The sequence below is a fragment of the Clinocottus analis genome, unplaced genomic scaffold (assembly GCF_023055335.1).
Source record: "Clinocottus analis isolate CAN_PGR_092001 unplaced genomic scaffold, fCliAna1.0.p SCAF_24, whole genome shotgun sequence".
Classification (NCBI taxonomy): Eukaryota; Metazoa; Chordata; class Actinopteri; order Perciformes; family Cottidae; genus Clinocottus; species Clinocottus analis.
In genome coordinates, this window is record NW_027175976.1 from 7000013 (window position 1) to 7014938 (window position 14926).

Genomic DNA, 14926 nt, shown 5'->3' on the forward strand with positions numbered 1-14926 from the left:
AGAGAGTTGAGGAACTAGCCCCTCAAAAGTTGCATGTGTGGAAGATTGAACATGTGGAGGAGGTTTATTTTCCGTAAATACAGCAAAAGATGATCAAGAAATGTTCTTTGGCGCCTTTTAAAAAGCTAAAGTTTGATTTTGTTCAGGCTGAGACTGGGATTGATCTTCCCGTCTCACTCCATCAAAGGAAGCTAACAAAGAAAAGCTAAAAGCTACTGCAGCTACAGAAGTGTAAAAAGGAGAAGTCGGGGTTTCAGAGTATCGTGTATTCCACATTTTTCGACGCCAACTCTCTCTCTGGAAAGTGGCTCCACTCTTTGAATCACCTCACGAGCTGAAAGCGAGCTTCTGAAACACAAGACGCCGGCGCGTCTCTCTTTCACCGGCGAGTGTGTGCGCTCGCTCGCCGTTTTGAGAGTTCCTGTCTCCAAAACCGAACTCCCCCTGACTCGGTCGAGCCACGACAATGCCCTCCTGTTACGGTATCGCATGTCTTGCAAAGAGACACGGCTCTGGCGGAGACTCACAGATCACCAAAAAAGAAAAAGCTGCCTTTTGGAAGCACTGCACGTACCTGATACTTGACAGGTTTCAGCTGGGGAGGGGGGAACCGATAACTCAAAACCAGAAAGAGAAGACAGGTCGCTTTTGTTTGTTTGGTTTGTTCTCATTTCCACGAGTCTAATCAGTGGGCAATCTCCCGGTATCTTGGCATCCGAAAATGCGGACCTGACAAAGCTCAGCACCTCTGATAGGAATCTGCAACGCTCACGGAAAACTCCTCTCTCTCTCTCTCTCTCTCTCTCTCTCTCTCTCTCTCTCTGTCTCTCTCGTCATCATGCCGGTCTCCTTGGCCTCTCACATGCAGGATCCCCAAGGACAGAGACGTCTTACCTGATGTCTTATCTTACCAAACTGTGCCAGGATCATCAAATGAAGCCCTGCATTGTGATGATAATTACCAACAGTGTCACACTGTTGAGACGAGCCCACAGAGGCGTCGATTGAACATTTGTGAGTATTGAGCTCTTAAAAAAAGAATCTCCATCCTCTCTTTCTCTCGCCGAACAAAAACCTGCAAGTATAATGCATTTCCTGCAACGGTCCCTGCAGCGTTCGTGCCACGTCACGTCCAACAAAAGCCACCGGCTCAGACCGAACGCGACGTTCGAATCCATGGTTTTGCAGAAATGTTCGATGCCAACACTTTTTTGTTTTTTTCTCCCCTTGGCGACTGCGTTTTTTGCAGATTGAATATTCGAAGCATCTGAATTTGAAGACGCACGCCTTTGTGGAAAGAAAGGAGCAACATGCTGACATGGGTATGTCGGGGCAGAGAGCTTCATTTAGCATCTGCCCCGAAGCACGCCTTTCAATTTGACTCACATTCTTCTCTTTGAGTCGAGCTGGAGGACGTGCCCCCTATACAATGCCATGCTATAGCCCAACACGGTTAAATTAGGGGTGCTGCTTTATGGGCTTTCACACCTGACATATTTACTACTTGATTGAAGGGTGCAGTGAACCGTGTGAGCATTCCCTTGTCAGCAAATTTCAAGAAACGATTCAACTATTTTGAACAAAATTACCCGGTTTAATGGAGACAGGAACCAACCTGATTAATCTGTTGCTTTATTGCGCTCCCTGTGAAGACACCGCCTCTGGTTATTTGTGATTGGGACGCGTTCAAAGATGGAGGCGCTGTATCGTTTATCGGCATCCCCATTAGACGTCGCCTCGGGGGCCGTTGAATTGATTGACAGGTACGATCCAAACCAGCAGAAACACTCAAAAGACTCACGTCTCGCTCCTTCGGGATGAGCAACTCATTTAAATTGGTGTTAATTGACATCACGCTGTTCATTGCGAGTGATTATCTGCACACTTCATGGCAGCGGCTCTGTGGCGCTCGCATGAAAGCACAGAATCAAGATGTTTACTTTGCGTTACGCACGATCATTTTGAATTATCGAGCCCGAAGTGGAGCCCGGCCAACACATATTGGTGCCTGAAGTTATCCGGTTGCAGCTCAACAGACCCACAAAGAAGAGGCCGAACGCGGACCGGCTCATGTCTCTTTTCATCCTCCATGTTATTTGTGGACGGCAGCTCGTCATCTGTTTGCGTCTGCGTCTTGCGAAGAGGACGCTAACAGGAGGAAACACTTCTCTGGCTCTTCTTAGACACGCTGACTTCAAGCGAGGCCAGCAGGACTTAGTTTAGCTTCTTCAAATCACCCTGACCCCGAAAACCGCAGTGGGACTTATTCTGGGAAAGACCCCTTTTGCGAAGAAGCTAACCATCGCGCCGGAGGGAAAGCAACAAAGCGGAGGACAGCGTGGCCACGAGTTCAAACTGCTCGGGCCCACAACAAGGGCTGAAGCCTCGGCGCAGTAAATCGTAAACGGTTCCTCGGAGGGCCGCCGCTTGCCAAATCCATCCATATTTTCTTGGGAGATGTTCTGCATGCCGCGCTGCAGACGAGAAGGAAACCGCACATTCTGAGAGAGCGTTTCCAAATGACTGATGACTGAAACGAGGATGCCAAAAGCAGTTTCAATCTGTTTTCCAAGAAATGTTTTGCTGGTTTTCCCACTGTGCCTCGCTGCAGGTGCTGCTGGATTTAGCTCGCCAGCGTTCAATGCTCGGAGGGAAAATAAGAGCGTGAGTTAAGAGGTTGACGTGGATGTCCTCGCCGCGCGCAAGCGTACTTGTCACGGATCAAGTCCGAGTTCCCCGCGAGGGAACGACCACCTGACACGACGCGTCTGCACTGCAGGTCATTTGAATGCAGCTCACTTTACAAAAGACAGACGATTTGCCGACAGATTTGAATATTCGGCTTCCACGAATTCGTCGAGGAAAAAAAAAGGCACTTGTTTCTTTGAACAGCGTCGGCCGTGGCACAGACACTCCGAAGCTTTTCCAACATCTGGATGCAATGATCTGCCTTTGTCCGATCCGCCGTTGCCAGGGCCACACAGATGTGCTGACATGGCTTTAGCCAATCTGCCATCTCACGTACTGCTTCCTATAAGCTCCTCTTCCAGCGAACCCTGCAGCCTGCGGCGCTCTTCGAACGCCCGCTTCTTTTTTTTTTTATCCCCCCCGCCTCCCTCCCCTCCTCATCCTATTCCCTTTGCGCCATAGTTGTGCATGCCGATCGCGGCGCGCTGCTGATTTGCGGTTTCCCGTTTCCCAAACACGCGCCGCCCGATGTGTAATTTGGTGTCGGTGACTGCAGTTGCCGCGTCATGGAAATAAAAAGTGCAGCGTCATGTTCACGAGTTTGTGAATCAGAGCAACACAAAGCCGGAGAAGGAGGGGGCGGGGGGAGTTTACAGTAAAAGACCTTTTTTGTTTTCGCCAAAAAATATGGATTGGCACAAGATTAGATCTCTTTATTGGAGCACGTTGTTTTTCTCATTCGGATAGCGTCATTGATGCTGTGCAGCCATTGATGTGGCACCGCCGCACTTCACTTCCCCACATGGCAATCTGACAGTTTGGCCATGACCCGGACATGTGTTTTTCCTGGGACTTTCCCTTGATTAACTCTCTGGAGGTGACGCTGAACGCTGCTCATGCTGTTCACCCACTTCCTGTGCCACATGGGACAATTAGTCATACGAAGATGACAGCGCGTTTCACTTAAAGAGCCATTCGGAAATACAGTATATCTTATTAATCCGTGTTTCGCGGTCATTTTCTTCCCAGCGTGCCTTGTGGGAAACAAACAGGGGTCAACACCCACAAGCGCCACCTGCGTGCCAAAACGCAGACACACTTGCATTGTTTGGAGTTTCCGCCCCAGTTTACCCAGTGCAGGCGTCTCTAATTGTTTCTGAAAATCAAGTGCTTACAGTCTTCTGGGAACTGGCTGTGTGTGTGTGTGTGTGTGTCTGTGTGTGTGTGTGTGTATGGGGGAGGGTGGCGCGTGCTGCCTCAGCACATTTCCAGCGGTTTGCTCGGCTTTGTCGCTTACAGTAAGCTCTGACTGTGTCATGTGGCGCACATCAGTCACACAAAGACGAGTCGTCTGCTGATCCACATCAAGCCGTGTACAGTTGGAGTGATAACGGGAAGCAGCTTCAAGCCAAACCGCAGCCGAAATCCCCTGAGGGCTATCGCACTGGATTTAGAATAAACTTCACTGAATCTAAATAACTTCTCGATCTATTTTCTGGAAAGTCGCCCGCACATTCTTCTTCCTGGCTCCAGGCGTCGTCCAATCCTGTACAAGCTAGCTGAGAAATGTGACGATCAGACGTCCACATCCAGCAGATGTTTCAGGCGCTGAGAGAAGATGGATGAATCACTTGCATCAAAACAGATGTTGCACCGATTCATAATAATGTATTTTCATCCACATTCAATCAAATATTTTTCATTACATGCTACTTTGTGACATGTGGAGCGCTGATACAGATGTGAAAGCAGACTTTTAGCCGATGCCAAATGGTGTTCATGATCTTAGAAGTACACATTTTCAATTGGGGAAGTCAGCTATGCTAACTAGCTAAACTGACCTGGTAGCATTTAGCAGGAGGAAAACTACTTTCAAGAAAGCGTCTCGCTGCACAGGCTCTCAAGATATCTTTCACACGGTTTATTCCAGTGTCTGGCGCACCTCGCAGCATGTTAGCTAGTTCGAGGGTCCGGCGCTAGAGAGAAACGCCGTGTTTCCCGTAGATTGTAGCGCCGCTGCCAAACCATTTTGTGCGGAGGTTGCTGCTGAAGTGACGCAGAAGCTTCGGCGTCTTTCAGCGGATGAAGTGGGTCAGGATATGAAGACAAAGCTGCACAAACAGGCAGACGAACAATGATGGAGAATCGTACATGAGAGGGGCACAAGATGGAGGACTTGAACTGTATTTCTAATCTAGCGTTCTTACTTATCCAGCTTCCATATTATCTATCCTATATATGAAGTGTGCGTCACTTCTTCTGAATGTTTCATTGAGAACACACTTCTTAAAGATTGACTTGCACGTCCAGTCTCAAAAGAAAAAGACAGTCGACGGTTAAGATGCGAGGGTACAGAGAGAGTAAGATGGCTGTCGTACTGGCTTGTTTTCACAGGGAGGTCAGAGGTCAGCATTCAGTCGGTTTCACCGAGATGTTATGCTTCTGTCATGTGATGAACAGCTTGTTGTTTGAGACACATTTCTCACCACATTGTTCACGTCGTAGCTCTGGAGCTTTCAATCATCGCATGCGCTTCATCAGCAGATGTCTTCAGCGACATATTACTCAGTTTCTGCTTCACACTGGCCCTTTAAGTGCTAAAGTTCAGAGTTCACACATGACCCTCAAAGAACCATGACTTCGTGTTGGCGCATTGCTCGCACAGAGAAAGTCATTCGAGGGGAAAAAAGGAAGAAGTAAAGCTGAAAGAGGCCTTTGGGAGTGTTATGGTAACGCTGGGATGAGAGCGGTGGAACAGACGCAAGCTGTGTGCCAACAATACTTAGCCGAAGGTTAAACGGACCGAGCAGCTAGTGTGTTGCTAAAGGAGCTTTATAGGCGTCGTTAATACAGGCATCCAACGCATTAAACCCTCCCGTTTAGTCCTGGACTTAATTTCCGGGGGAAATCCCCAACCATTCCCCTTCGTGGAGAACAGCTCCATCCAGCAGCTGTGCATCATATGGCCCATATACACCAACTGACTCAAACGAGGCAGGAAACCCAACCTTAGCGGGACGCGGCGTCGGGGTTTATGAACCGTAGCAGCCCTCGGACCACAGCTCCTCCTCCGCCCACATCTGCAGAAAACAAAACAAAATGTAAAAGATATCAACGTTGCCAAAATGCCACTGGGTAATAAATCACCACAAAACGTGTCGGAGAGTCTCGGGGCGACGATGGAACCGGTGAGAGACGCAGGTTCACCATGTGAATGGCGCTCTTTCTTCAGAGCCGGGCGGGCGGACGAAGGGGAAATGAAAGAGGTGCGTGGGCGACGCCGAGCTGACCTTTCCGGCACCTGTGACGTCACTTGACACCCGATGCGGCGCGAAGGTCAAGGGCGGCGGCGAACAGGGGTCGAGTGATCTGAAAAGAGTTTGCCGACAAAGATTTCACGAACGGGGGGGGGGGGGGGGGGGGGGCGGGAGAGGAAGTGAAACTCGACGCGGCAAAGAAGTGGAGGCTTTGATCCGTGGGGGTCTTTCAAGGTCAGTTTCAGTACTGAGTGACGTTGGATTCAGCCATCACCGGACACAAACACTCCACTTGAAGTGCAAAGCCAAGATGAAGAACAACAGGATGTCAACAAAGAGGGAAATACAAGTGAACACTCAAGATGGCCGGGGTCACAGGCATGAAGTGAACTCTGAAGACTCAAAACAAAAACACGCAGATCTTCTGCAATCCTCTGATATTATATATCGCTATCTGCCAAAACATCAAGTGAATTATGAGCGCTTTGTTCCACTGACCACTTCACTCACTGGACACTGACCTCGCCGAGTCAAAGGGGGTCAGATGATTGTGCAGATCATTGGAGAACACATTTGTTGTGGATAAGACCGCATCGCACAAATATTTAAAGCGACAGTACTTTGGTGGGAAGAGAGCAACCCAAAGATATCTGAGGGGAATAATATGAGCAGTTTCACAAGCCTTCACTTTAAAAGTCTGATAGTTTAGTGCCGTTATACGTTTTCGGATACAAACGAGGAGAGATTTATGTTTGAATACTTGTCGAACAAGTAGATTTTGATGGAGATAAGGTTAAACTGTGGAGGTTGGTGCCCAAATCTGAACACTGAGATGAGGGGTCAAGTATAAAACGAGGATTTATGCATCATGAATGTTTCCCAAAACCTTCCTCCCTATTTGGATGAACCCTTTTTTTTTTCTCGAGACATCAGTCTGAGTAAGAGCAGGAAGTTAAGTGAGCATTTAGGGACCAGTAACGCACCGACCAATAAATATGTTGTCAGTCATCATCTCTCCGTGGAAATGTGCTCCATAAAAGCTTTGAAAAGGAATCTACTCGCCGTCCATCTCCATCTTAACAAGTCGCTCGGTTTTGTCAAGCCCAAATAGTTTTTCTTTAAACAAGACAAATATGTTTGTATTGCATGTGACATGAAGTCTGTTGCATTAGGTCACATTTTCTTCTGTTTCTGCCAAGTTGTTCTGTCTTGCTTAGTGCTTGCTGGCACCAGTCTTGTTACACAAGAGGTCTGTAAACACTAAAAGTGCTTTTCTTTCCTCTCCTAAACCCAGCAGCATGGGTTTGGGAGCCCACTGGCTGTAATTCAAACAACCTCATCAGCGATTTAAATGGAGTTTCCAGAATATTCGCGTTTGAAGTGAGCTTGTGAGAAGTGATCTGCCTTTCTTCTTGAGCAGAAACGACTCCACTAAGAAAACACGTTGTCCTCCAGGCTTAGGGATACTAAATGGCCACTCTGCAGAGAGAGAGAGAGAGGGAGAAACTGCTTCTTATTCAGTCTCCTTCAGGAGCATCGCCTCGTATCTGGCAGATCTGGAGGCATGCCAGCACCCGCCCTGTGAAATCAGCATCGCAGCGCACAGAGTTGACAAGTGCGCCTCCCCCTCCAAACGTTGTTTGACATACCCATCGTTGTAGGCTTCGCCTCTGGCAGTTTCTTTTTTTAAAAGGCAAGCTCAAAGCCACAGATTATACATTTTGCTCTCAGCCCGCGCGGGTTAAATAACCTACAAGAGGCACTGACAGCGGGGGGAATCAGGCGTTTTATCTCTCGTTTGGAGACGATCAGCTCGCGCGTAAAAACGGCACCGGGGCATCGCAGAAGGGAGAGATTTGTTGTGTTTGGATATTTTGTTCTTTTTTTTTTATTATTAATTTGTGACTGCAGCCCAGTGGGAGCAGCAGAGTGACTGTCTGTCTTTGTGGATTGCGAGCATCGGATGCACTGACATTTGTTGGGGACTTGAGCGCGCGACGCACCTGTGGATGCAACTCCCCCCTCATTGTCTTTTTCTTTTTTTGCAACAACAACAAAAAAAAAAACGGATTCAGCACGCGACATAGTTGATCCTCTGCAGTCCAAGACAAGAAGCGCGCCATGCTGTTGAGCGTGTCCTTCCTGGTGGTCCCCCTGCTCAGCATTACCGGCTGCGGCGCGTCGTACGTGCCGTGCCAGCCGTGCGACCAGAAGGCCCAGTCCATGTGCCCGCCGGTGCCGGTGGGCTGTCAGCTGGTGAAGGAGCCCGGCTGCGGCTGCTGCCTGACGTGCGCGCTCGAAGAGGGCCAGCCGTGCGGCGTGTACACGGGGCCGTGCACGCGCGGGCTCCGCTGCCTGCCCAAGAACGGCGAGGAGAAGCCGCTGCACGCGCTCCTGCACGGCCGCGGCGTGTGCAGGAACGAGAAGATGTACAAGCTGCTGAATCCGTCCAAAGGTAGGCCTGCGGAGAGATGACTGATTCAGAGCACAGAGGCTGTGATTAAGCAGGTCACTAATGGAACATTAATTAACTGGAATAATAGACGTCTTAATCACGAGAGTTAGTGTAAATCCTCCCCTCGTTACGTTGCACTGCAGGGCTTTAATTACTGCACTAAATGTGCAGCGCTGGTTCACTTTGTGTCAGCCCTGCTGGTGTAAATATTGCATATTCTGAAAGTGTGTCATAAACCGCCGCTCCGAAATGGCTCAGAAATAGCAAACAGCTGGATAGAGATGTTTCTCCTCTCTTGTTAATGCAGGAATTTTAACGAAGCCCTCAAGTGGCACACAGACTGAGCCGGTGATGCAGTGGTGAATTTTAAAAACAAAAAAAAAGATGGAGAAATGACCTCCAGTCCAAAAAATAAAACCATGAAACGGGTCTCCAATACGCACGAGTTTTCTACAGTTTGAGGGGGGGATGCGAAAGAAAAGAGGGTGAAGTGAGTGTCGGCGCCCTCCTGACTCTCCAGGAGCCGGCGAGGCTGACGGGAGTCGACTCACCGTCCCATCTAAGACGGGCAGACAGCTGTCATTACCGAGGCACGCGACTCAAAGGCCCCCTGTGCGCCTTGACCCCGTGAACTCTGTCAACAATCTGCGCCGAGCTTCGATCGACCTGTCATCTTGGTTTGAATAGACCTTGTGGGGGCTGGGAGCCGTAAATCAGTCGGGTTTCGTATGAGTGGCCCGTCGCCTCGGGGAGGCCCCCCGGCAGAAAACAAGGGAGAAAATTACAGGTGGTGCTCTGCTGAGGCTCCTTTTTGGCTGCTTTTAAATGGCGGCGCAGGGACCCGTCACTGTGTCTGCGCTGTGTGGGAAACGTTGCACCCACTCTCTTCAAGGTGTGAAATCAGATTGTTGCTCTCCCTCTTCCCTGACTCTACAGTTTCTTTTTGTCTTGTAACCTTTCTTTTGTCAGTTCCCCCTGCACACCTCGACTTTTCTTCATCCACCACCTGTTTGCTTTTTTTTTTTTTCCCACACCTATAAGCAACCTTTTATGTCTCGGTCTCTCTATTCTCTCCCACCACACTGCCTCTTCTCCTCTTTCCCTGCCTGGCTACTGTCCCTCTTCATCTTTTGCACTCCTATTCTTCTCCTCCCTCCTCCCCCCCCCACCGAACCCATCCACGGTTTCACCCGTCCTGTGCTCGGCTTCACTTTGCTGCACATTGGAGCTTCGCTTAAGGAGGAAAGCTCCTCTGGAAACATAAATAACCTCACTGGCTGTGTAAAAGCTAAGCCAGGGAACCGCAGTTTTTTCAGTCCAGTAACAAAGGGCAGGGGAAAAAAATACTGTCATGGAAATGTTCCATTCAAATTCACCTTATTTCAGCTCATTCTGTATTGGTTCATTGGATTATCGGTGCATTCACTCCACCAGAGCGAGCTCTGCAGCTGAGAAATTGTTGTATTATCAAAAAGAAAAACCTCCAATCTTCTTTTCATCTCCCCTCTTCCCCTTTTCCACGCTTTCCCACACTATCCTCTGCTCCCTCCCACCCCTCTTGGTCCCACCCTGGTCCCTTCATCTGTCTCCCTCGCCCTCCCCCTCCCTCTCTCTACATCCCGGCGCTGCAGGCAGGCCCAGGCTGTGCAGTGATTCAGCAGAATGCCGGCTGAGCGTGGGTTACTGATCCCCCATCTGTCTGCCCGTCAGCCAGCTTCTCCATTAACTCCACATCTCCCGCTGGGCGCTTTCTCAACACATACATTAAACAAAACCCAAATGCACGCTGATAAATACACACCACGAACACAAATTACTTTTCAAAGACACCGGAGAAGATGAACTAATGCGTATGCGTGCATACTGTGCATTTAAAAAAGGTAGTGCCAGTTCCCAAAACAGTTCCACGGTACGTTTGAACAATTCCCACGAGTGCAATATGCATGCACAGTTATTATGGCGTAAATTGTCATTCCAACCCGGATGAAAGATGAAAAAACAGGTTTCTTGTGTCATGTTTGCAAGTGCATGAAGCATGAAAGTCGCGTTCTTCCTCCGCAACATCGTCTGGACACACTGACACCTGCAGGGATGCGGCAGCTCCAACAAGGAGAAAAGGGGGAGAGGAAGCGAGAAGAAACGAATGATGCGATCAATCAGCACAGGTCAGATTAGACAAACCGGAGGATTAGCAAGTGAGGACTTGATTGGGGTTTACGCTCGCTGCTGATCTGCCTCAGCGTTCTCTGGAGGAGGAAAAAAAAAACTGTGTCAGCAGGAAAGTGGAGGATCTCTTGCTTTATTCCAAGAAGCTGTCATTATGTGGATGCATGACATCATCATCACCATCGTCACTGGAGTGTGCGGGGGGGGGGGGGGGGGGGTTTAAGCGTCACTTGCAACGTGGCCTTGACCTTGTTTCCCTGCCCAGTTAGCTCGGTAGCTTAGCGATCACGCCAGTGCCCAAACGGAGGGGTTTATAAGCTGAATTTGCAAATCTGCCCCCAAAAAAATGGAACGGAAACAAGTGCGTGACACAGCAGAGGGGAACGGGCCAGCTGCGGCTTAGCACACATACAAGGCTAATGCACGTCTGAAGCTATAAATGAAGTGAAATATCAGTATGGAGGGCTTTTTTGGGGGGGTGTGGGGGGGCAGAAAGTCACAGCCACGCATTCTGGCCTCGGCACAGCCGCTGTGGTCGCGCGAATAAAGAAGGTGGGACGAGGGAGAGCGACCGTGTGCGACTCCCCGCAACTGTAGCAGAGAGCTGTATTTTTTTGCGCGGGTGAAAGATGCATGGACGCGAGGGTTCCTGCGGGGGTTGGGACCCAAAATGGGCTGCGGCTGTTTCTGGTGGCTTGCCACATGACAAGTAATAGCATGTTTTCATGGGTCTGGGTGCCAGGGTGAGACTAAATATCTCATTTAGGTCACATGCTATAAAAGTTTTCAAACCCCTGGTCTACATATACCCTAAACTGGCAACCTGTCTTGCCATAAATGTAGGCTATGTTGTCCTGTATGTCAACACGTCCAATCTGCAGCTGGCCGGGAGCCACTCATGGAGCGAAATAAGCAGTTAGCTGCTGCAGAGAAATCAGCACGCGGTGCCGTGAGACGACTGGATTGGAACCTGCTGTCCAATGCAATCACGGGTTTAGCTTTGGACTCCTCGAAGAGGTGCGTTTCCATCACCGAGCTTTTCATTTCCACCCTTTCGAGTCTCTCAAAAGCAGCGGGGGAAACACTTTGAAGGCCTGTTTTGCAGGACTGACATGACACCCCGTGGACATTAAGTTGTTTGTAATAATTGGAATCCCTGGTTATTTAATGCACGTCTGTAATTTGTAAAGTTTCTGTCTAAATTACGGACTGCATTGCGGGGTAGAGACTTTTCCTCTGATGATAGTAATCATGTGTGAATCCAGCTGCAGCGAACTGCAGCTGGACTTTTGCTGCACGTTCATGTTCTCGCTTCAGTGGCTGTGTCTATTTCTAATAATATAGTTCATGTCCTTTATATGCCATTGAGAGGGAGAGTTTCCAAGGATCCTTTGTGATTTGTGACATGCTTAAAAAAAAAAAAAAGACAGAGACTTCATTTATTAAATGTAGTGCACAGGCACTGAGACTTTTCTTCCTTTTTTCCCACCACTTGTAGCGCCACGTATGTACAGCATGTACGTGTGCATGCACGGCCATGCATGTGATCCAACGCACATTCCTGGAATTGCACACGAGCGATATGGTGTCCTTCAGTTTAACGGTGACTGTTGTTGGTGGCGACGCGCCAAGAACTTCACTAAAGGCCCGAGAAAGTCAAACTGCTGATGAATGCAAACGGCCTCAAACATTGCGCAACCTTAACGACGACGCGTCGCCTCCCATTTCCCCCCCCCTCCCCTCGTCAGGCGGAGAATCCCACGACGACGCCGTGCTCCCCGTCCCGGAGTCCGTGCAGCCCCAAACCAAGGCGCCCCTGTACGCGAGGGACCACATCCGGAAGGCCCACGCCATGAAGCAGGCCAAGGACCGCAAGAAGCAGCTGGCCCGGCTGGGACCCGCCAGCAACCTGAACTTCTCGCCGCCCAGCCTGGACAAACTGGAGCCCGAGTTCGTAAGTAGCGAGAGCTCGTCATCGTTATCATTACGAAGAAAACCAGTCCTGACAAATCGGCCCGCGATGCCCTGCAGGGCCTCGTTCACACCGACCAACGAGGTGTGAACAAATGACTAAAGTGCTCATTAGTGGAGGTATTTGCTACCTCTTTACTTTTTTTTCTTCTTCTTCTTCAATCATTTCAAACACATCGTGACCATGCAAACCCTCACCTTCGTGTATGTGTGTGTGTGTGTGTGTGTTTCTGTGTTCAGGGCCCCTGTGGGAGAAGGCTGGATAATCTCATTCAGAGCATGAAGGACACTTCCAGGGTCTTGGCGCTCTCTCTGTACATCCCCAACTGTGACAAGAAGGGCTTCTTCAAACGCAAACAGGTGTGTAAAGGGCTTTTTTTTGTGTGTGTGTGTGTCACGCTGTCAGACATCGCTTCTGCTTAAACACACATTTCCGGTAACTCTACACCCCGCAGTGCAAGCCGTCCCGCGGCCGCAGGAGGGGCATCTGCTGGTGCGTGGACCGCTTCGGAGTGAAGATCCCCGGCATCAACTACGCCGGAGGAGACCTGCAGTGCAAAGAGCTGGACATCAGTAGCAACAGCAACGAATGAGGAGGGAAGCGCTTACGTTCTGCCAATCAAGCTAGCACACTTCATGACTCGCCAATCAGGAAAATATAGCACAGATGCTTCTATGTATGGTCTGGTGTGATGGACTGTGTTTTTCTTTTTGTTGTTTTTAAAGGGGAGCTGAACTGAAAAGCTCTCACATGTAGGTCTTAACTGTGGCTCCCCGCTGACCGTACTGAGGTTAGCTGACACCTCACCTCTTTATATCCATAGATAGAGGAGTATATATATATATATATATTTGTATGATATTGATATGTTGTATTTTGATCGCTCAATTTAGTTCGGAGACAAGACATATTTTCCATGTGGCTACGAATTAACACTTATTTCTCGTCCCTTTAACTAGCAACGTTTTATTAATTGTCACCGGTGTGAGTGGGCGTACGGATGTGAGAGGCATTTCGTTCATATATCCAACAATTAATCCTGCCTCTGAACCTCATGTCCCTGAACGCATCTTCACTTTCCGGCTACTTTGTCCCCGCACAAGAAAAGAGGGAACGTTTCACGCAGGACTCATTAGCACGAGAGCTAGCGTCGTTGGTTCAGCGAACACAACACACTCCCAGAAATAGCGTAGCATTTTAAGAAAACGTGTATTCACGGCGCGTGAGACCAGCAGACTGATTCCCCTCTCGCATTAGTCCGTTAAATACGAAGCTAACGCTGTAAAATACCCCCCAAAAAATCCACCTCCTAGCACCAGTCAGACATGATAATTCTCCTCCATCTGCAATCACAATGTGACGTTGACGTCACGCAGCTCTCATAAACTGACATACTGTATCGTGCTGTCAGAGCTTATAGATATCTGACTGCGTCCTCTGTTTGTAAATGGATGTACAGTGTGTGTGTGTGTGTGTGTGTGTGTGTACTGTATGTGCCATGCCCTTTATAGTTCTCAACTCCAACAAGCTCTGGTTTAAATTCTCACGAGGGCCGGCGCTAGTGGTCGCGTCTCCTTTCTCCAGCACACAAATGGTATGCAAAGGCCCCGCGTTGCTAATGTTTCCACTCGCAGCGTCTTCGCCGCCAACGCGCAGGCAAATCCGGCGGCGGCGGCGGCTTGCTATCAGGGTGCATCAGGGTGCAAGGTCGCTGAGTTTCTATGTAAATCCAAGTGCCTTTCTGCTCCACGCCACTTTGAATGGTCGTTTGCATGTGGGACTCGCCGCGTCGTCGAGTGATTGTGTTGTTTTTCTGTGTTTTCGATTGCCGACAAAGATCTCTCAGCCGAGCGCTGGCTGGCGAGCATCACTTTATCACTTTATTTTTGTTCTGCGATTTCCAATGTTGCTCCAAATCTCTTCTTTTTTTTTTTTGTGCTGTTATCATCGCAACGCTCTTTTAACGACTCTTGTAAACTCAGACATTCCTAATGAGAACAGCCAGTTCCTCCCATTGAGACGTCTCTCTCTCTCTCTCTCTCTCTCTCTCTCTCTCTCTCTCTCTCTCTCTCTCTCTCTCTCTCTCTCTCTCTCTCTCTCTCTCAGTGACACTTTGAGCTTTTCAGAATCTCGTTTTTTGTTTTTCTTTTAAAGACTAATGTGAACATTACGGTGAAATATTTATCAGGCGTGTAATTGATGTAGTCATTTCATTTTTTTTTTGTAATGAAAAATCACTATTTAAATAAAGTTCATGTACTCGCAAAAAAAAAAAAAAAAAAGCGCACAACTGCACTTTTGTTTGAACTCTGTTGAGTCAGTTGTTTTCTCTGCGGCTGCTATCTCTCTGACCTTGACACTCAGGTTGTTTCCATCTGCTGTCAAAGG

At 48.9% G+C, this 14926-nt stretch overlaps 1 protein-coding gene across 1 annotated transcript; it reads left to right on the forward strand.

Annotated features, from left to right (window-relative positions):
* Positions 1-7635: 7635 nt before the first annotated feature.
* Positions 7636-14734, forward strand: igfbp5a (insulin-like growth factor binding protein 5a). The gene is made up of 4 exons (XM_068590437.1): positions 7636-8400; positions 12315-12520; positions 12778-12897; positions 12993-14734. Exons 1-4 carry the CDS (start codon positions 8067-8069, stop codon positions 13128-13130), a joined length of 798 nt encoding a protein of 265 aa, XP_068446538.1. The 5' UTR covers positions 7636-8066; the 3' UTR covers positions 13131-14734.
* Positions 14735-14926: the final 192 nt, after the last annotated feature.